Source organism: Mercenaria mercenaria, chromosome 11, assembly GCF_021730395.1.
Source record: "Mercenaria mercenaria strain notata chromosome 11, MADL_Memer_1, whole genome shotgun sequence".
NCBI classification, from domain to species: Eukaryota; Metazoa; Mollusca; class Bivalvia; order Venerida; family Veneridae; genus Mercenaria; species Mercenaria mercenaria.
This window is the reverse complement of record NC_069371.1, coordinates 62,855,017-62,878,165: the sequence shown is the minus strand read 5'-3', so window position 1 is coordinate 62,878,165 and position 23,149 is coordinate 62,855,017. Positions and strand designations below refer to the sequence as shown.

Below are 23,149 nucleotides of genomic sequence, written 5' to 3'. Positions count from 1 at the left end.
TTTACAGTGAGCATATAATTTCTGTTCCTTGTGCAATTACTGAATGCATCAAGGGGGGCATTTTGTGTTCGACGAGCTCTTGTTTAAATGGTATTTAGAGGCAACATGCCCATTGACACCTACTATTCTAAAAAGACAAAAAATCATACTTTCAGCCAGTCACTTGTAAAATTGTATTCCAAATTTCACAGAAAACAAAGTGCTTGATTTTGACGCAAAATTTATGATTGTAAACATTACATTTATCCAATCAGCTTATAAATGTCTCATTGACTCTTAGGATTTTCCTACTTCTTTTTTCAACCAGTCCAAAACCGCTATTAAATAAGAACACCTGATCACAAGAATGACACCAGTACTCCCTGTCGTAGTAGTGTGAGGTTACTATTCAGCTTGCATGCTCAAGGTTGGCAGTGCTCGTCTAGTGCTCAACAAATTCTTTTTGCAGCACAAGCTGCCTAGAAAATTTACTGGTCCTGCTGCAGTTTTGCACTCATCGTGAATTCAATAAATAAGCGCGATTTTTATCTGGTGAAAATGTTTCATATGCTGTCATGGACTATCCGGTGTCTAGATAATTCAATCATAATGCAGTACTGTAACAGGACGGAATGGATGTTAGAGATGCAAACTTCAAATCTACTTCATTTTCGATTGTTTAGATAACTGACGTCAGCTCTTTCATAGTAGGATTTATTATATATATTGCAGACTACTGCATTTGTCAGCACTGCCATCGGGGACTGAAATAATGTCTTTAGGAGTGGAATTAGTCGTTTTTCATCATTGAAAAATTAGAAAGTCCCAATTTGACCTGAATTATGCCAAATCTTTAGCATGTAGGAATAATAGATAATTATATATATCAAAGTTCAATTTTTTTGTTTACTTCAGGAAGAGGTGGAAGCCGACTTTAAACCAAAGAAGAAAGAAACAAAGAAAAGAGGAGAGGAAAAGTAATTGTTGAAAGAAGTTATACTATGATACTTAGTCATAATTACATGTTTTGTGATTTTTTTTTCATGCTAAAAAGAACATTAGAAGCATCTACTAACTTTAGGCTGTCAAAGATCATGCATTGCCTGTCCCTTTAGCTCAATAGGGAGAGTGCTGGTTAATGGGCCATTGGGTCTTTAGTTCAATCCCAGGGCAGGGCGTATGTACTCTGTGACAATTTGATAAAAGACTTGTGTCTGATGTCATTTTGTCTTCCACCTCGGATTCATGCATTTGAGAAGTTGACAGGTTCTTGTGGAGAACAGGTTAGTACTGGTGCAGTATCCAGGAACACTGGTTAGGTTAACTGCTTACTGTTATATAGCTGAGATACTGTTAAAAATCAGTGCTTAACTCAGAACAAAAAAGACAAAGTAATGTTGGTGTTGTCAATACAACCTACAGGTCGGTTTTAAGCTTCACTGGATGATGTTATCACTCCTACATTATGACACTAGCCAATGAAGTAGCCAACTACCTTAGCTTGGTGTACCGGTATGTTCTCCATGACGATCTTAATAAAAGACATTGTGTCCAGAATCATTTGTCCTCAAGCTCTGACCTATATGGAGACATTGGCAGTTACATTTGTAATGTGGAGAACAGTTTAGTATTAGTACGGAAATCCAAGAACATATGTTAGGCTAACTGCCCGCCGTTACATATCTGAAATACTGTTGGAAAAACTTTGCAAAACCAAAAAACAAACAAAGTTAATGAAGTGGACTTGAGAGTGTCTTTTTATGCCTAAGAGGAGTCATCTTTTATCTAAGTTTGTATGATATTTCAAAATCTAACTAGCATAAATATTTGAAATGTTTCAGAGGTGTACGAGACGATATTGAACAAGAAGATGTAGAGGAAGCATATTATCGTTACATGGAGGAGAACCCGATGGCCGGAGTACTAGCGGACGAACAAGAGGAGCTAAATGTTGAATATGATAATGATGGAAATATCATATATGTGGAGAAAAACAAGGTAAAGTAGATGTGGATATAATATCTGTGAAGGAAGGTGACTGTAAGGTAAATATGTTGTGCAGATTAGAATAATATGAGTGTAAAAATGATTTAGATCTTATGTATGAAACCAAAAATAAGTAAATATGATTGGAAATATCATATACTGAGGAAAACTTCAAGTTTGCGGGCACAAAACTGTGTGATTTGGGTTTAAAAGGCTATTTTTCAAGGATAAGAATTCATGGATCAGGATGTCAGCTTCTTCTGAAAATAAAATGAATGGGAATTTTACATATTTGTTTGTATTTGATGTCATGGATTTACTCAACCTAGGAATCCCCCATGATTTACTCAACCATGGAATCCCCATGATTTACTCAACCATGGAATCCCCCATGATTTACTCAACCATGTAATCCCCCATGAAAATGGTTTTACAGTATGTTGAGGATAACAAGGTTAAAATATAAAAATACCATACCATATAGATATAACATACGTGGGGAATATATAAAGGTAAATCTTGTTGTGATATTATATTATATAGGACTCCGAGATAATTTCATAGAAGGATGAATATAGAAAAATAAGGTAAAAATGCATTATCTATTTTGAGAAAAATTATGTAAATATCCTGTGCATGTGAAGAAAATGTGATGCAGTTGGTAATGAGATAAAGCAAAAGATAAGAAGTGCTGTTGAAATTTTTGTTTAGTTAATTGAATTTCTTTAAGTAGTACACAGTGTGTTCATTTATTTTAGATAATTGATCCACTTCCCCCAATTGACCACTCAGATATAGATTATGAAAAATTTGAGAGAAATTTTTATGAAGAGCATGGAGACATTGCCAAACTTTCTGACCAGAATATCAACGAGCTGAGAGATAAACTAGGAATCAGAGTAAGATATGATATTTTTCTGAGTTATAACTTTTAAAAATGGATAGTACAGTTGAAGTTTCCAGAGTTTTAGCATTTTGATGGTATTTGACATGTCTTATCTAGCATTTACAGTAACATACATGTTAATATTAATGACTTAACATTAACTTCCTTGATATGATAATATATATGCTCTGCTGGGATGACCAGTATCATGCTAGATGTAATTTTACCTTTGATGACTAACAGTAACAATTGGTAGGTTTTCTGTTTTTATAACCCCACTGCTGGACACATTTTCTCCATGTTAAATTAACAAAAAGATAAAGAGCCATTCATCAGTTTCTTTTCATATCTTGTAGAGAAGTTTTCATTTGAACACAAAGTGAGAGAAATGGTTTGGAACTCTTACAGTAATAGACTTAGGATAAATGACTGATCAAAAATGTCTGAGACAATTTATTGATTTTTTAGGTGTCGGGCTTAGCCCCTCCGAAGCCTGTTTGTAGTTTTGCTCACTTTGGTTTCGATGAGGCTCTGCTGGAGGCTATTAGGAAATCGGAATACTCCAAGCCTACTCCTATACAAGCACAGGTAAAAGTGTTATTAGTTAACCTTTTAAAAATCTTATTTAATGTTAAATTTATTGAGTTATATCCTACTTTTTTTGTGTGTGTGTGCGTGCATGTGTGGTACCCACTTGTATCATGGACCTGGCAAGATAATTAAGAGTTTGATAATCAGATCCTTGATTGGACATTTTGTTGAAAGTTTTTTCTCAGCTTCAGATATAGTCACATAGCAACAGCAAAGTTTAATTACACAAAACAGTTTCTTTCTGTTTTCTCAACCCTTATCATGATGGACATGCTTGATTCTGCCTTTGTGACCAGTTATAGATCATGATCAGCCTGCACAGCCATGCAGTCTGATCATGATCTGCTCTGTTTGCCATTCAGTCAGTATCTTTTTGGTAAGAATCCCTTTTAACAGTAAATGGTACTGTCAAAATTAAAAGATGGACAAATTCATCATAGAAAATTAGCAGGGTAAGGCTTAGCTATATTTATAATAATTCAGTAAAATATTTAGAGTAAATAAATCATAAATCTCTTCTTGAAAAAATACCCAATTTTCCCTTAAAGTTTGTCGACTTGTATTATTTTATATTTTGTTTTTGTTCTGTAGGGTGTTCCCATAGCATTATCTGGGAGAGATATCATTGGTATAGCAAAGACTGGTAGTGGTAAAACAGCTGCCTTCCTCTGGCCACTCCTTGTACATATAATGGCTCAGGCAAGACTTTTAATATTTTATATCTTTTAGCTCATATGTAGGTGTAAAAATCATTTTGGATACTAAATACTGTATAATTGGGTAACATTATTTTGTCCTTATTCAGGTTTGTTGCAATAATTTTCTATGGCATTCCAATGGCAGATGCACAATTTTCATCTCAACTGCTTGAATTAATATATGTATGGACGTTATTTTGGTCCATTTCCGTTAATTTTGATTATTTATCTGCACAGTTGGCTATTTATTAAGAAGTATTTCCCGATCCAAATGTCAACTACAGTGGAACCCCTGTATACAAAACAGAGTAAAAGCTCAGTTCGAAGGGGTTTTAGGTTTATAGGGGCTTTTTTGTCAGTGGAGTGCACCGCATTACATACATAATGCAGATAGTTATATTTTGCCATAAGGTTGAAGGAAGCTGAATGTTTTTTTATAATATAATATTCTTACCTTTACAGAAAGAGTTGGAGAAAGGTGATGGTCCTATAGGATTAATTTTAGCACCAACGAGAGAGTTGTCACAACAGGTAGTACAGTACAACATACACCATTGCAGTACTTTGGCTTCCAAGTTTCAAATTGTGTATTGAGAGAACATAAAAGGACTCAACCACACAGTTTTTTTAGGAAGAGGAATTTGGGTGGTGGGGGTTGGTCTCCATGGCCAAGTGGCTAAGGTTGCAAACTTGAATTACTGGCCTCTCAGCACTAGGGGTTCAAAACTGGTGGGGCCTCCGTGGCTGAGTGGTTAAGGTCACTGACTTCAAATCACTTGCCTCTCACCGATGTGGGTTCGAGCCTCAGTCGGGGTGTTGAATTCTTCGTGTGAGGAAGCCGTCCAGCTGGCTTACAGAAGGTCGGTGGTTCTACCCAGGTGCCCGCTCGTGATGAAATAATGCACGGAGGGGCACCTGGGGTCTTCCTCCACAATTAAAGCTGGAAAGTCGCTATATGACCTATAATTGTGTCGGTGTGACGTTAAACCCAACAACAACAAAAAATCTCACTGGGAGCATGTATGTTAAGTTGATGGCCTTTCTGTGACTGAAGTAATGCCCGAAGTGGTACCTTGGGTCTTTCTTCAAAATTAAAAAGAGCTGGAAAATCACTGTATCATATTACATGTATATAAATTGTGTCTGTGTGACTTTAAACCCACCAAAACAAAAACACCTTAGGGGTTAAATGAAGTTCTCTCAGAATTCTTATAAACTTTTTTTTATTGTGAATGTAGCCTTACAGGTGAATAGTTTCTTTTTTCGGAATTGCAGTGTGAAATTAAGTCATCATTTTGCTGCAGGCATTTTCCAACAGATGACCTCCAGCAAGAACGAAACAAACTACCCCATCAAATGTTGACAACAGGAATTCTAGGATAACTTATAATTAATATAAAATATACTTTGCGAATACATTTTACGTAGTTGAGTTTTAGTGATATTTGAACTTGAATGCTTTAAATATTTTAGATTTACCATGAATGTAAAAGGTTTGGGAAGGTATATAACATCAACACAGTATGTGCGTATGGTGGTGGTAGTATGTGGGAACAACAAAAAGCATGTCAGGAAGGAGCAGAAATAATTGTTGCTACCCCAGTAAGTTTAAAAGATTGTTATTTCATAAAATATATCATTTGATCATGTTGGTAGAATAGTTAATTATAATAGTAGCTAGATCTGGGATGCTGTATTCTGCTCAAGAGGATTTTTGCCAGATCTGATCTCAGGAGATGCACAAGCTTGGAGTGTGATCCGACCTTGTAAAATCCATGAGAGCCGAATACAAAATCCCAGATCTAGCTACTGTTATAATGACATTTTTATTATAAACATCCACCCATTTGTTCGTTGTTGAACGAAATCTTCAATGTTTATCAATGTTGAAATGGAGCTTAGAGAAGTTTTTATGTGTGCTATTTATAGAACTGTTGTCATGTCATGCATATATTAATGAAAGTAGTCTGGCAACATACAATACAAAAGGTACAATACAGAATTTTCTGCCTGTTCATATTTACTTGTGAAATACAAGCCTATTTTTTTACAGAATTTATATAGATTATATTTTTTTTTTTGTCAAATAATATATTATTCTAGTATGCCTATTTTCCCTCTCCCTATCAGTGATTATGTCTCCCCCAGGAGACGTATTGTTTTTGCCCTGTCCGTCCGTACGTCACACTTCATTTCCGAGCAATAACTGGAGAACCATTTGACCTAGAACCTTCAAACTTCATAGGGTTGTAGGGCTGCTGGAGTAGACGACCCCTATTGTTTTTGGGGCCACTCCGTCAAAGGTCAAGGTCACAGGGGCCTGAACATTGAAAACCATTTCCGATCAATAACTAGAGAACCACTTGACCCAGAATGTTGAAACTTCATAGGATGATTGGCCATGAAGAGTAGATGACCCTATTGATTTTGGGGTCACTCCGTCAAAGGTCAAGGTCACAGGGGCCTGAACATTGAAAACCATTTCGATCAATAACTAGAGAACCACTTGACCAGAATGTTGAAACTTCATAGGATGATTGGTCATGAAGAGTAGATGACCCCTATTGATTTTGGGGTCACTCCGTCAAAGGTCAAGGTCACAGGGGCCTGAACATTGAAAACCATTTCCGATCAATAACTAGAGAACCACTTGACCCAGAATGTTGAAACTTCATAGGATGATTGGTCATGAAGAGTAGATGACCCCTATTGATTTTGGGGTCACTCCATCAAAGGTCAAGGTCACAGGGGCCTGAACATGGAAAACCATTTCCGATCAATAACTAGAGAACCACTTGACCCAGAATGTTGAAACTTCATAGGATGATTGTACATGCAAAGTAAATGACCCCTATCAATTTTGGGGTCACTCCATTAAAGGTCAAGGTCACAGGGGCCTGAACATTGAAAACCATTTCCGGTCAGCAACTTGAGAACCACTTGACCCAGAATGTTGAAACTTAATAGGATGATTGGTCATGCAGAGTAGATGACCCCTAACGATTTTGGGGTCACTCTGTGAAAGGTCAAGGTCACAGGGGCCTGAACATTGAAAACCATTTCCGGTCAGTAACTTGAGAACCACTTGACCCAGAATGATGAAACTTCATAGGATGATTGGTCATGCGGAGTAGATGACCCCTAACGATTTTAGGGTCACTCTGTTAAAGGTCAAGGCCACAGGGGCCTGAACATGGAAAACCATTTCCAATCAATAACTTGAGAACCTCTCAACCCAGAATGTTGAAACTTCATAGGATGATTGTTCATGCAGAGTAAATGGCCCCTATTGTTTTTGGGATCACTCCGTTAAAGGTCAAGGTCACAGAGGCCTGAACATTGATAACCAGTTCCGATCAATAACTTGAGAACCACTTGACCCAGAATGTTGAAACTTCATAGGATGATTGAACATGCAGGGTAGATGACCCCTATTGATTTTGGGGTCAGTCTTTTAAAGGTCAAGGTCACAGTGGCCTGTTCATGTAAAATCATTTTTTGGAAATAACTTGAGAACCACTTGACCTACAATGTTGAAACTTAATAGGTTGATTGGACATGCAGAGTAGATGACCCCTATTTATTTTGAGGTCACTTGATCCAAGGGCAAGGTGACAGGAGCCTGAACAGTGACTTGAGAACCACTAGGCCAAGAGTGTTGAAATTTAGCAGGATGACTGGACATGCCAAGTAGATGATCCCTATTGCAGCCAACCATCAGTGTCTCTTTGACTTTCACTCCTGACCCCTATTGACTTCTTGCCTATAGGACTTTGCATTGGGGGAGACATGCGCTTTTTTACAAAAGCATTTTCTAGTTCAAATATTGTAGCCAGCCACTAAATTATCTATTACATAAGTGCTATAATTTGCCCATGTTGTCAAGGCTTCATGATTATACGTCTGTAGAGTTATGTGTATTTAAAGCTCTACAACGTTTTCCTTATGTAGATAATTTTACAAGATGTTACATGTATATTTTATATATTTCAGGGTAGATTAATAGATCTGGTTAAAAAGAAAGCCACAAATTTAAGAAGAGTCACCTATCTTGTTTATGATGAAGCAGACAGAATGTTTGATATGGGCTTTGGTAAGTTTTTAATTTCAATTCTGGGTCCACAAGGCCAAGCTGTAATGGTTGCCGATATTGAATCATTTACTCTACTGTGAAAGGTCGGTGGTACTACCCATAGAAGGAATCAGGGGCGTAGGTGTTAGAAGGTTTGACTTCAATGTCAGCGGGCTGATATCCCAACTAGTGTTCAGTGCCGGTGAGTTACTTAACCTTCAGCCTGCTGGTGGCAAGAGATTCTGCCTTTGTGATCAATGCAGACCAAGATCAGCCTGCACATCCATGCAGGCTGATCATGCTCTGCACTGTTCGCTATTCAGTCAGTAAATTTTCAGTGAACACCCTTTTAATAAACAAGTGGTACTGCCCAAATTGAATGATGGACTAATCCATTTAAGAAATTTAGTAGACTAAGGGTTAAATTGGTACTGCAGCAGCTTTGGCCTTATCTTGATGCTGAGGAGTTAAGTATGACAACTTTCACTGGCGTGACAGGAAATAAATTGTTCCATCCAGTGAGTCCATGTGGGGACTTCTGTTGACTCCCCATGCTGAACAAGAAAGCTTTACCCATATGCCTACATATGCCTGAAAGAGGCCTCTGTAGCTGAGTGGTTATGGTTGCTGACCTTATATCATTTGCCCCTCTCCTATGTGGGTTCGAAAACCCTGCTTGGGCTGTAGAATTCCACATTCTGATTAATAAAGATTGGTTGTTCTATCAAGGTGCCTGCCCAAGCCTGAAGCTGTACCTATTTTTTAAAATAAGCACCTGGGGTATTTTTCCACCATAGAAAGCTAGAAAAATTGCCATATAAAATGCTGGAATGTCACAATAAAACCTTAACTATGAGTGTGACTTTAAAAAAAAAATCATATTTTTACTTTGATTACAACTGACCCTTGTTTTGCTAAATGCAAGAGTTTAAAGTTTTTAAATTTAGTGTGCTTTGTTTCAGTGAGTTTTGAGATACTATAAATACATCAAGACTGTAAAAGCATATATTTTCGCTGGGTCAAAATTTCATGAATTTGAAGTTTTGAGTATGTTGGTGAGGTTTAATATTTACAAAATTGTAAAAATAATATCCTACTTGAATGAGAATTATACTGATGGTGAATATTTACACAAGGATTATATTTCGTGAGATGTAGGGCCTTGCAAATAATACTGAAAATTAAACCCCCGTGAAAATTTCTGCTTTTACAGTATGCAGTTTTTTAGGGAAAACACAATATTATATTAAACAGTTGTGTGTTTCTGTGAATAGCAGACTGCTGCATTTTGACAGAAATGCGATGTTACTTTAGAATTTGAATATTTCCTTAAGTTATGAAATATCTCTGGAAAATCAAGATTAATGTAGAACTATTTTACTAATATTTCAGAGCCGCAGGTACATTCAATAGCAAATCATGTGAGACCTGACAGACAGAGTAAGTACTTTTTCATTCGCATAAAAAAAAAAAAAAAAAAAATAGCAAGGTAAAATTTAGAAAATCTTCATCCACAATTGGAGTCATTAAATACTCCAGTGACAGCTCCAGTTTCCTTAGATGTGCACAGTTTCACTATCCACCATCAAAATAGTCTAGCGAACTGACTCCTGTGACAGCTCTTGTTGGTCTACATAACTATGATTTTATGTTCAGGTTATGGCACTGTCAATGCAGTTTCCAACATTAGGCCACAGGGCTTCGGAAATTTGCCGGTTTGTCGGTTTTGGACCGATTTTTGACTTTTCGGACCGATTCGTGAAGTGAAAAAAACGAAAAAAATCGGTCCCATAAAAATGAAGAAAAGTATAAATTTCGGTCTGATATCTCAATACACGATCACCTGCCAAGCAGGAAATTGTTGGTCGCACCCTCAGATAATCAATAAACATGTCAAACGGTCTGATTGTCACTTTGATAATCGGTTCGTAATTAGCACGTGACGCAATCAGTGCTCGCGCGGCACATCCTTTAATCTTTGCAGACAGCCGACTGCAATGTATTAAACATTTTTGACTGGTTTCCAAATGTTTCTGACTGGATCCAAATAATTTCGACAGGGATCCACTTCTTTTTTTAGTATTTAGAATCCGACGGATGGTTTATTTCAAAAGGCTATGTTTGATCACGGTAAAAAACAAATGGTCACTGCCTATATAATTGTACATTATAGGTCTTTGATTTAATGAGACATCACACGGAAAACCGATAAAAATAATTTTTATTATTACTTGATTTGAAAAAATTACATGATTCATTTGTTGGGGCTCCAGTTGAAACAGGTGCAGAAAATCGTCTTTGCAACCCGACTGTACAAAAAAGAAAAAGAAAACACGAATGATAAAGAAAACCAGAGCGGCGCTGTTTATCAAATCCATCTTTTAAAAAACGTTTCAAAATGAAATTTTGTTTACATTAGAAGAGAACATATAACTTTATAAAATGTAGTTGCTTATTGAAGTACAACGTAAGTGAAATGAAATATCCGTGTCCAACCCGCGTGACCTTTTGGTACTGTACATGCAGGAAATTCGATCTCGGCGTTCACATAACGTACACATTCGGTCCGCGGCAGAGTATTCTTAAAATACTGAGGTTGTTTAACAGAGAATATGTGTCGTGTAATTCACTTTGACGCATTGTATTTTATAGAATTCCGTCAAAGAATGAGGAAACATCACAAAGTATATGCCGTGTATACGGTACCTAAGTCACCTGCGTTGGCTTTTAGACTAGTTACGCACGCGGTGTCAATGCCTCGGCAGTTATCTATATCCTCGCAAGTATTTTCTCGAAAAAACATCGAAATTTAAACAAAGTAACGATCACACATAACGCTGAATAACTGTCTTCATTGTATGGTAACTCGCGGTGACCGGTAAGTCAGTTTTAATGCATGACATGCTTATTTCTTTACTCTGTGACGTTTTACAAAATATGTAATATTGGGAATGCGGTGGGTGGGGTAGCGCCGATGTCAGGATTTTCGTTTCGGACCGATTGAGTTATCAAAATTTCTGGAGCCCTGTTAGGCCATAAGTAAGTTATGACATTCCATGTATACAAGTATATATGTAAAAAAAAAATGCATGCTCTTTCTACATGTCATTCTGGTACATAACAAGGAAATGAGCCACACCATGTGACCTGCATGGATCCAGACCTGCCTGAGCATCTGCTGTTCACTAACGATTTCTCTAATTGCAATAGGCTTTGAAAGTGAACAGCATGGATCCTGACCAGACTGCATGCGCAATGTTGGTTTTCTCATTATTTTTAAGTTTGTTGATATTTTCAGCATTACTGTTCAGTGCAACATTCAGAAGAAAAGTAGAAAAATTGGCGCGAGACATTTTGGCTGATCCAATCCGAGTGGTACAAGGAGAGGCTGGTGTTGTAAGTCTAGATTTCTGTTTAACTTAATGCAGAAAGAGTTTGAAATGTGATATACATGTAGTTGAGTAGTAAATTGCAAATCAAGGCTAGTAAAATACAGTTAAAGAATACTAAATTCAGTTTCAAAAGTAGGATATTCATATCAGTTTTAATGATTTTGAGTTAATTACAGCAAAGGATTAGAGGCCACATTTATGACTGTATCTTCATGAAACTTAATGTTAATCTTGATGATCTTTAGGTCAAGGTGGAATCTGGGTCATGTTGGGTCAAAAACTAGGTCACCAGGTCAAATCAAAGGAAAAGTTTGTTAACACTTTAGAGGCCACATTTATGACCATATCTTAATGAAACTATCTTGATGATCTTTAGGTCAATAGGACAGGTGAGCGATACAGGGCCTTCATGGCCCTCTTGTTTACAGCAAAATTTTTAAAACTTGACTTGTGAAACACATTAGTAATAAAGGTAATATGGGCCTTTTATTTAGAGTTTGATCATGATGTTTATTTTATTATAGGTAGCACTATATTGTTTTAATTGAGATATTGATGTGTTTCAGGCGAATGAAGACGTCACACAGATTGTAGAGGTTTTACCTCCTGGACCCGCCAAATGGACATGGCTTGTGAAAAGACTTGTAGAAATGACCACATGTATGTACATTTGTTACAGAAATATATATATATATTTATATAATATACATGTAGTACTGTGTATAATATGTATAATAAATACCATCTCTTGACCATGTCTTACTATCAAATAGACTTCGAAATTATTATTTAACATAACTGACATGGTTTGTGAGGAATAGAAGTTGGTTCTTATAGTACAATGTATATGGATTGATTTGTGTCAGTCTGTTTTGGTATACATAGTAACACGATGTAATTGCTAGATGAAGTCACTACCTTTGATTTACAAAACCATGTAATTTCGCCTGGATTGCACATGGGGGATATACTAGTATTGATTAAAGCAGTTTTTCTTTTTAGTGAAAATGTAATCAAAATTGAATTTTTCCATCTAATAACTTTTTTACATCATATTATCTGCTCCAAATAATTGTCTTTACTTGTATTGACTTCTCTCATTCTCTTACAGTAGGAAGTGTTCTCATATTTGTTACAAGAAAAGCAAATTCAGAGGAATTAGCAACAAATCTCAGAAGTCGAGATTTTCAGGGTAAGTATTAATTCATTCACTTGGATCGGCATTGATGGTTATTTAACATTATATCATATAAATATAATGGCATAATCTATAAAGGACCCTAATGCTAAATTGGTCATAGGAATCTGAATATATCTGTTGAAAAGAAGACCAAGCCTTTCAATGTAGTTTCAAACTTGACATTTGCCACACATCACTTTTACATCTTTGCATCAATTCAGGCCTGACAATTTATTTGTAACATGATAGCCATTGACCATACTGTTATTCAGCTATAACGGAATGCTTTCTGTAACTAATATACAACGATGACAACAGTATTGCACATTGACATAAAATTAGCCATTTCCTATATTCGAAATCACTTCCTATTTTTTGTCTTCTCTGGATGTGCAACTGAAAAGTAAAGAAATCAGTTTGGAAATGTACCAGTTGAATGACTTCAGTACAATGTAATACAAAACTGCAGTACGAATATCCACCTGGGGTCTATTTCACTTTTGGTACGGGAGGCCCGTACAAATAGCCTGTAATTTGTACTGATCTAATATTAAAATGAAAAATATTGTTGAAAGTAGTATAAATAAATGTAATGACATATTCCTTATAAAGCTTGTCTGAGAATAGTTCTTGATGTTTTCAGTTGGTTTGCTGCATGGAGACATGAGTCAGATGGAAAGGAATGATGTTATCACCACATTTAAGAAAAAGGAATATCCAATATTAGTAGCAACTGATGTAGCAGGTTAGTAAATATGAGCAGTGTTTCATATGTAATGTTATTGACATTGCAGCATCCCTTTTTAGCTCGACTTTTTGAAGAAAAAATAAAAGTTATTGCACCTGCCCAGCATAGGCGTCACCAATAATGATTAAAGTTTTTATAAAGTCAAGTACCTCTGTTACTATAATGAAAGCTTTTGACTTGAAACTTTATATAGTTATTTACTATCAAAAGCTACACCAGGAGAAACAATCCACCTAACGCTGATTTGAATTTTGATAGACAAAAATTACACCAATGACAAGGTCTGTACATAGATCTAGTGTGAGATTTTTAAGACTTTAAAAGCACTGAAAATAGTCCAGCACTGAGAAACACTAGTAGAAACAATCCCCAGAACTCTGATTTTATATTTGATTGAGTTAAGCCCCTTTTACTGGCAAAGCTGTAATTTAGAGTCGAGCACTGAGAAATGTTGAGCGTGCTGTCTTGCAGACAGCTGTTGTTTAAATTACATTTGTTTAACTTCTTAAGCTGATTGCCTTTAGCCAGTAGATGGCTGCTTTTTGTTTGTGGAAAATAGAACAAAAGGTCGAGGTAACAGTGACCTCTAGATTGTAAATGTTTTCCGCTCAATAACTGAACAAAGCATTGCCTGTAAATCTTCGTAGGATAATTGCTTGTAGTCAGTAAATGAATTTGTTGTTTTTAGCTCACCTGTCACATAGTGAAAAGGTGAGCTTTTGTGATCACCCTTCGTCCATCGTCTGTGCGTTCATGCGTCTGTACGTGCGTCCGTCAACAATTTCTTGTCTGCACAACAATGGTTTCATTTATGATTTTATTTTAACCAAACTTGCCCACAACTTGTATTACTATAAGCTCTTGGTTCCTTTCTTGAACTGGCCAGATCCCATCATGGGTTCCAGAGTTATGGCCCCTGAAAGGGCTAAAATTAGCTATTTTGACCTTGTCTGCACAATAGCAGCTTTATTTATGATATGATTTTTACCAAACTTGCACACAACTTGTATCACCATAAGGTCTTGGTTCCTTTCTTTAACTGGCCAGATTCTAAATGGGTTCCAGAGTTATGGCCCCTGAAAGTGCCAGAATTAGCTATTTTGACCTTGTCTGCACAATAGCAGCTTCATTTATGATTTTATTTTAACCAAACTTGCACACAGCTTGTATCACCATAAGATCTTGGTTCCTTTTTTGAACTGGCCAGATTCCCTTATTGGCTCCAGAGTGATGGTCCCTGAAAGGGCCAGAATTAGCTAATTTGACCTTGTCTGCACAATAGCAGCTTCATTTATGATTTGAATTTAATCAAACTTGCACAAAATTTGTGTCACCATAAGAACTCGGTTCCTTTCTTGAACGGGCCAGATCCCATAATGGGTTTGAGAGTTCTGGCCCCTGAAAGGGCCAAAATTAGCTATTTTGACCTTGTCTGCACAATAGCAGCTTCATTTATGATTTGATTTTAACCGAACAATTTGTATCATCATAAGATCTCGATTACTTTTTATATGCCCAAAGGGACATGGTATGTTATCGCCTAGGTGTCCGTCTGTCTGTCTGTTGGTTAGCAATTTCCCTTCCGCTCTGTAACTCTTGAACCCCTTGAAGGATTTCAAAGAAATCTGACACAAATGTTCACCTCATCGAAACGACGTGCAGAGCACATGTTTCGGATGGCTCACTTCAAGGTCAAGGTCACACTTAGGGGTCAAAGGTCATATGACTTTGTTTTGTGTGTTATCTTGTCCTAAAGTGCAATGATAACAGGTGAGCGATATATAGGGCCATGTTGGCCCTCTTATTTAAGTCATTTAGTCAAAGTCAAGGATACAACGTACAAAGTTACTTAACAACGTGCGTCCAAAGTTAGTTATGGAGGCATATGTGTTTTACAAACAGCACTGACCTTATTACTCTTTGTTTTCAGCAAGAGGTTTGGATATCCCATCTATAAAAACAGTAGTCAACTACGATGTTGCCAGAGATATTGATACACATACACACAGAGTGGGAAGAACTGGTCGAGCAGGTAAACTCTTACTTGGTTGTCTTTCATTTTATCTGCTTATTATCTTTCTTTTCTTAATTTATAAGAAAGTTTGCTATTTTTCCACAACTTTAATACTAGTAATTTAGATATTGTGTTTCTATGGCTACAGGTAGAGCTTTTTAAAGCAAGACCTGAGTATTTTATCATACCAGTCTTTCACTCTGGATTCACACAATAACTTTATGATTTTGAATTCTTATGGGATTTCTTCAGTCATTACACATGTTTAATATTTATGCCGTGACAAATCAATTGTGAGGAACAGAAGTGCATTACCTGAAGTCACTTGTACATGAGCATTCTTTCCATTTGTTATGACATGTTTTGTCTTCTGGTTACTCAGCACTGCATTGTAACCATGTATCATTTGTCTTTTAGGAGAGAAGGGTTTTGCTTTCACACTGATCACGGAAAAGGACAAGGAATTTGCCGGGGCTTTGGTACGGAATTTGGAGGCAGCCAATCAGCACGTACCACAACCTCTTCTAGATCTTGCTATGCAGGTAAAGAACAAATACATTTAGATGATTTTTACCCGCCATCAAATGCGAATGGATATAGTTTGGTGATGTTTTTCCAAACAGAGCCACAACAGTTACTAAGACATGGTTTGAAAGATTTAAATAAAACATTGTAGAAGTATCAACCACTATCAACCATCATGCAAGTTTCAATCAGTCTGAGGAACATAAGATTTATTGCCCTTTGTACTTGCAGATAATACATTATATTCAGTTTCTCTTAACCTTTTTTGTCTGTCTAGAGCTGTTTCTTATTAAGGTATGGTTTGAAGGATTTCAGTAATACCTGGTAAATGTTTATGCTACAAGGAAATTTGCCCTTGCAAAGCTCATTTAGATTCTTTGAGGAGGACGATATTATGGCCATTTATATCACATAGCGTTTGTATTCAATTTTCTATCTATTCCAGTTTGTATCTCGCTCTTGAAAATATTAATACCTGTGAATCTTCTGTTTTCAGTGTCCAAGATTTCGACAGACTCGTTTCAAAAGTCATGGGCGTGGAAAGAAACCATTGGCAGTTATAGGTGCATCCTCTGGACAAAAAGAACGGCCAGGGCTTGGGGCAGAATCCGTAAGTTACTGTAAATGAAAATTTCTTTCAAAAAGCAATGGCTTGGCTAGTAAAAGAAATATAGTACAGAGAAGGCAACTATTTTTAGTTTGCGTTAAGTGTTTAAAATGTAATATATGTACACAATATTCTAAAATTATAAAAAAAAATCTGGCCTGTTTGCGTTTTGACACACTATGCATCATTTCATCACAGCTGGATTGCTTGCAAGGCTCTTACCCACATTTGTTAGGTGCAAGGGATTGGAAGCCAGCAGCATTAAAGACTCGGCTATGGATGAAGTGCTATCAGTCAGTGAGTCATTCAGTTTAGGTCATTATATGAAAAAGATGCTTTTTCGTTTCTTACAGAGCACACGGGTACAAGACTCTACAAGTTTTACATCATTCAGAGCCAGTTCAGCATTGGGGAGAGGTCCACAGACAGATAGAATGTCGGCAATGAAAACAGCGTTTGCAGTATGTTGTCAATTTTTAAAAACAGTTTTATTATATGCTTGTAAAATTTTGTGCAACGTGTTTTTCATATGCATATTCATTAGAATTTCACATACAGTAGCAGAACCTTGTGTAAATCTAGTATTTTAAAAATACATTGTTGGCTGTTTAACAGTGATGCAGAACTGAAAGCCTTTACATAAGTTAATGAGGTAACATTGAATGACTTGCCAGTCAGAAACACTACAAGATTTGATAGACTAAAGTTTTAGTGTTAATCAAATTTGTAGGGATGTTCTATTTACAGTGCATTCGCGATGCTACGAATCGCAATTTAACGAAATACCGGTATACTACGAAAAGGTGTTGTGGTCCCGGCTGCGTTCCTTCTTATTTCTGTGTAACAAAGTCGCTATTTTACGAAAATGCAATTTTACGAAATATGCGCTCCTAGGAATGTATTGTTATGCCCTTAAAGCCTGTTTTCAACTTGTTTTAGTTGCGATTTTACGAATGTATCGTCTAAGTTTTCACACCTTCCATAACGGCGTGAAAATGCTTTAGAGTGAAAAGTGTCACTATCATTGAGCTGGGCGTAAACAGTGATTAAAGTATGAAAACATAGTAATTAAATTCGAAACACATACGCTGTACACTATGACACAAGTTAGCGGTGTTTTTTTTTCCTCCGATCGGATGGCATACAAGTCACACTTGTTTTGATATCTATACGTCTCAAACAATCATTGCATAAAGAAAATAAAACAATATTTAAGTCCTGATTGTCTGTATATTGCTGTTTTATTATACCAAACAATTCAGTAAAGGGTAGCTGATGTTATCAGAATATGCAATTGCGATTTTTTTTCTCGTGCAACAATGTACCCTGTATATGTTTTATGTACAGTGAATAAAATGTGAAGAAAATAAAACCCGTTCAACATTCTACATACCATCTGAGTTCAGATTCAAAAACGATTTGAAGTAAACCCAGATGTGCATATAAAATTGGTATACATGTACTCCGATACAAAATCACATGTTTAAATATCACGGGTTACGACGTGTAGATATTAATGTGCTGTATAGCAAAATTTCCTATGCTACGCTCAAACGAAAATGCGATATTACGAAAAAAACAGCCGGTCCCTTGGCTTTTCGTACTGTACTGTATATCCATTTTTTTTTCGGGTATATAAATTAATTGTTGACTTTGTTTACAGGCACAGTACAAGACAAACTTTGTGGCAGCAGTAGACTCAGCTCCGAAAACGATACCTACAGGCATACACGAACCAGAAAATCCGAACCCATTTCCCGACCATTCTCACTCCAAGAGACGGAAAAAGTCGAGATGGGATTGATCAAATACTGTTTGTTTTTATATATTACTTATTGCCGAGATAACTGGCATGTAAATTCAGAATAAATTTTTGATCTGCAATGAGATCCACCGTCTGACTGTTGCCATTGTAAATGCCAAGATATTCAGTTTGAGAAATGGAAAACTCAAAAAGACTTGATTGAGAGTAAATGAATTTACTGTGATGGGCAGAAGTGTTTCAGCATTGTTTGATATTGCACAGTGCCAAGATTTACAAATAGTGCAGGCAAGGGTTCATTGTTTATGATACCATGAAGCTGTGCTTGCTTGAGCACCAATGACTCAATCACCCGTGCCAGCTCGAGCAATTTATATAGTCTACAGTCGTTTTCCAAATATTTTAAATGTTTGGATTGCTGGAAACCCTAGATAATTCAAGCATTTTGGTCATCCCATTGCAAGCTTGTGCTATCCATGTTTTACTGTACGTGTTAAATAAAACAGCTTTAATAGATAGTCAGTAGTGATATCTGTATGTATGAAACAGTGTGAAAGTAGTTCATATATGAAAAAGCACAGTGAAGTCTGAGATGTGTATGATTTAACACAGACTTGGTGTTTCTTGATGTTAATACAAATATATAATGCGCTGCAGTTTATAGGACTTACGTTTGCAGAATTCATTGAAACTCAAGATTGTACCTATTTTAAAACTTTCCTATGCTGTGTTCTATGTTTTGAATGACTCTACATATTTTATTAAACTGATTACACATCAAAGTAGATCTATATTCCAAGGTCAGATACACAATGAGCTAATAAATAGTTTTAGAAAAAGTGTTTACAATGTCTTCAAGAGTCTGTTTCAAGTGTTGCAGAATTCAGATATTGAGTAAAATGAGAAAATTAAAATATTTGTTTGAATATACAGTTTAAACTCAATATCTCGAACTGGTTCATCTCAAAATTCCGATTATCTTGAAAATATTTTCAAGTCTCATCCCAAAAAATAAAACGTACACAAAATAGTTAAGATGAAGTTAAGCAAAACTCTTGAGCCCTTTGAAATCAAGGTACTGAGTTTCAACTGTATATGAGCCACGCCATGAGAAAACCAACATAGTGGCTTTGCAACCAGCATGGATCCAGACCAACCTGCACATCGTGCAGTCTGGTCAGGATCCACGATGTTCGCCAACAGTTTCTCAAATTGCAATGGGTTTTAAAAGTGACCAGCATGGATCCTGACCAGATGCGCAGGCTGGTCTGGATCCATGCTGGTCACAAAGCCACTATGTTGGTTTTCCCATGTCATGGCTCATTATTGTAAGGTGCAGCTTGATTTATTAAGTTTATATTGTCATATCAAAGGTTCAAAGTTCTGCAAGCTGTGGTTGGTTAACATAATTGATCCTTTTTCTATATTAATGTAGAATTAATTGTTTTTGTGGGTTTTTATTGTTAAGGTTTTATTTTAATTTGTGTTATAGTGGCATGTTAATTTCATAAACTATTGTGTCGATATTTTTTACTAAAATATTTGTTAGTTACTGAAATTTGTGATTTCACTTTAAATTTTGACATTACTGAACAATTGCCATTCTAGTAATCTTATCTGGTAGTTGCTCAGGTTATAGAATTTTATAGTACTAAACTGTATTGATAATAAATGATTATTTGTTTTCATAATGGCCCTGTTACAGATTCAAGGTATTGTATTGATCGGAGGCAGAAAGTCAAGGGCCATAGCAGCTCAAGGTCCTTCTACAAGAATTTTCTGAAAACACAGGTTTAATGACACTTCTATTATGTTGTCACTCTTTTTAATTCTTTATATCAAGTCATGTCAGTGTAATGCCTGGTCATTACAAATCTATCATAATGATAGTATGTGCCCTAGTATAATAATGCATTGGCTGGACAGTAAGTTCTGTTAATAGATTAAATTTACAGTCAGTGTTTTTGTACTGATGCTTTCATACCAAATTTTATTTTGCACTATTTTTCCAGTGAGATTTATATTTTGCTTTACATGGCAGTGACGTTGAAGCATTTGGCATGCTTGGTTGCTAATGAGTATTTTAAATGATGAAGCATTTGCATGTTTTAGCAATCAAACACAGGCTGGAAATACAGTGCAACCTCTCCAGAGCAGCCCTCTCTATAGCAAAGACCTCCCCACAACAGCATCATCAAACTTTTCCACAGCTGAAATTTACTATCAGTTTAACCTCTATAGAGCAACAACCTCTCAATAGAGATCAATATCTGCATTTCCCAAAGGGTGTTGCTCTGCAGAGGTTGCACTGTAATGCTTGAAGGGACACCGGGGTAGTCAACATATTGTGTCAGTATGAGGTTAAATGCAACAAAACAAAATAAGTATGAAACTTATTTTACAGTTAAGCTGTATATAAATTATTTCATAAAAGGGTTTATATCTTCATGATTAGAAAATTTTGAAACAGTAACAGAATGGATGTAAATGGACTAACACACACATTTTAGGTGAAAAAATAATTTCTCTAAAAATCCATTAAAGATATGTCAACTGAAAGTGACGAGTGGTACAAACTTACTGACATAATATTTTTGCAGGATTTTCATATATAATACTATTGTGTAGAAGGTAATGTTTTTGAAACAATGTAGAAAATTTACATTTTTGCATTTTTACTAATATCTGACACACTTCATCATTTTTCAGTGTCATTTATACATTCTGTGCCAACTAAGTGGACTTGAACATGTTGAAAATTTTCACCCAAACTGTGGGTGAGTAGCTTTCATTAATTCATGAATTGTTACCTGATTAATAGCGATGTTCCAAGTATATGAAGTAACTTTAACATATTCTGTTTCAGAAAAATGTCTTTATGCCTTTCAGTCATTAAGTCATCTGTTATGATACTGTTATTTTAGTCATACATTTGTATTAAGAAAAGAGTTGTGCAATGAATGTAAACATGTGGTTATAAACCATGTAATTATTTCCAGTGGTGTCTGCATTCATTTTTCATGAATTATGCATTAAAAATTCAAAGAAATAAAATTGAAACAAGTGTATTTTTGTTGATTTACATTGTATTATAAGAAGGAGTATATTACTGAATTGCTCATATCTGTTGGTAGATAGTTTGTTCCCAATCATTTATTTGAGAGCCCTTTGGCCTACAACGGGCAAACTTCATGGGATAATTGCCTGTGGTAAGCATGTGAACCGCACTCCACTGGAGGAGATGGGGGTGTTACTCTATGGATAAGATGTTGGCCACTCAATCCAGGGGTCGTGGGTTAGAGCCCCAAAGGGGCCACGGCCATGACTTGAGAGGTGTTACACTTTCCATTATCTCTTGTGGAACAGACTCGATCAAAGAATGTTTTTTTAGCTCACCTGAGCACTTCGTGCTCAAAGGTGAGCTTTTGTGATCGCCCTGTGTCCGTCGTCTTCCGTCCATCGTCAACAATTTGACTGTTAACACTCTAGAGGTCACAATTTTGGCCCAATCTTAATGCAACTTGGTCAGAATGTTACCCTCAATAAAATCTTGGACGAGTTTTATATTGGGTCATCTGGGATCAAAAACTAGGTCACCAGGTCAAATCAAAGGAAAAGCTTGTTAACACACTAGAGGTCACAATTTTGGCCCAGTCTTAATGAAACTTAGTCAGATTGTTATTCTCAATAAAATCTTGGATGAGTTTGATATTTGGTCATCTCGGGTCAAAAACTAGGTCACCAGGTCGAATCAAAGGAAAAGCTTGTTAACTCTCTAGAGGTCAAAATTTTGGCCCAATCTTATTGAAACTTGGTCAGAATGTTATTCTCAATAAAGTCTTAGACGAGTTTGATATTGGGTCACCTGGGGTCAAAAACTAGGTCACCAGGTCAAATCAAAGGAAAAGCTTGTTAACACACTAAAGGTCACAATTTTGGCCTAATCTTATTGAAACTTGGTCAGAATATTACCCTCAATAAAATCTTGGACGAGTCCGATATTGGATTATCTTGGGTCAAAAACTAGGTCACCAGGTCAAATCAAAGGAAAAGCTTGTTAACACTGTAGAGGCCACATGTATGACTGTACCTTCATGAATCTTGGTCAGAATGTTAATCTTGATGGTCTTAAGGTCCAGTTTGAATCTGGGTCATGTTGGGTGAAAAACTAGGTCACCAGGTCAAATCAAAGGAAAGCTAGTTAAAACTGAAGAGGCCACATTTATGACCATATCTTAGTGAAACTTGGTCAGAATGTTAATCTTGATGATCTATAAGTCAAGTTTTAATCTTGGTCAGGTGAGGTCAAAAACTAGGTTACTAGGTCAAATTTAAGGAAAAGCTTTTTAACACTCTAGAGGCCACATTTATAACTTTATCTTCATGAAACTTAGTCAGAATGTTAATCTTGATGATTTTTAGGTCAAGTTTGAATCTGGGTCATGTGGGTCAAAAACCTAGGTCACCGGGTCAAATCAGAGGAAAAGCTAGTTAACACTTTAGGGACCACATTTATGACCATATCTTTATGAAACTTGGTCAGAATGTTAATCTTGATGATCTTTAGGTCAATAGGTCAGGTGAGTGATACAGGGCCTTCATGGCCCTCTTGTTTACAGATTTTATTCTCATATGACACCAGTACTGGTTTTTCCAGGCAGCGGACTCGAGAGTAGTTCCAATAAGCTTGAAGCTGTCGTCATAATAGA

The 23,149-nt window shown here is 36.3% G+C and overlaps 1 protein-coding gene across 1 annotated transcript in view; it reads left to right on the top strand.

Annotated features, from left to right (window-relative positions):
- The window catches only part of LOC123531032 (ATP-dependent RNA helicase DDX42-like), a 34,354-nt gene extending 12,848 nt beyond the window's left edge, over nt 1-21,506 (top strand). The window contains exons 5-22 of the mRNA XM_053517564.1: nt 895-956; nt 1,821-1,977; nt 2,724-2,864; nt 3,320-3,439; nt 4,034-4,141; nt 4,603-4,671; nt 5,614-5,742; nt 8,134-8,233; nt 9,605-9,652; nt 11,511-11,608; nt 12,171-12,264; nt 12,716-12,796; nt 13,428-13,529; nt 15,463-15,564; nt 15,964-16,088; nt 16,568-16,681; nt 17,032-17,139; nt 18,342-21,506. Coding sequence (XP_053373539.1) covers nt 895-956; nt 1,821-1,977; nt 2,724-2,864; nt 3,320-3,439; nt 4,034-4,141; nt 4,603-4,671; nt 5,614-5,742; nt 8,134-8,233; nt 9,605-9,652; nt 11,511-11,608; nt 12,171-12,264; nt 12,716-12,796; nt 13,428-13,529; nt 15,463-15,564; nt 15,964-16,088; nt 16,568-16,681; nt 17,032-17,139; nt 18,342-18,482 — 1,899 coding nt within the window. The 3' untranslated portion in view covers nt 18,483-21,506. The remainder of the gene's footprint in view (nt 1-894; nt 957-1,820; nt 1,978-2,723; nt 2,865-3,319; nt 3,440-4,033; nt 4,142-4,602; nt 4,672-5,613; nt 5,743-8,133; nt 8,234-9,604; nt 9,653-11,510; nt 11,609-12,170; nt 12,265-12,715; nt 12,797-13,427; nt 13,530-15,462; nt 15,565-15,963; nt 16,089-16,567; nt 16,682-17,031; nt 17,140-18,341) is intronic.
- The last annotated feature ends 1,643 nt before the right edge of the window (nt 21,507-23,149 follow it).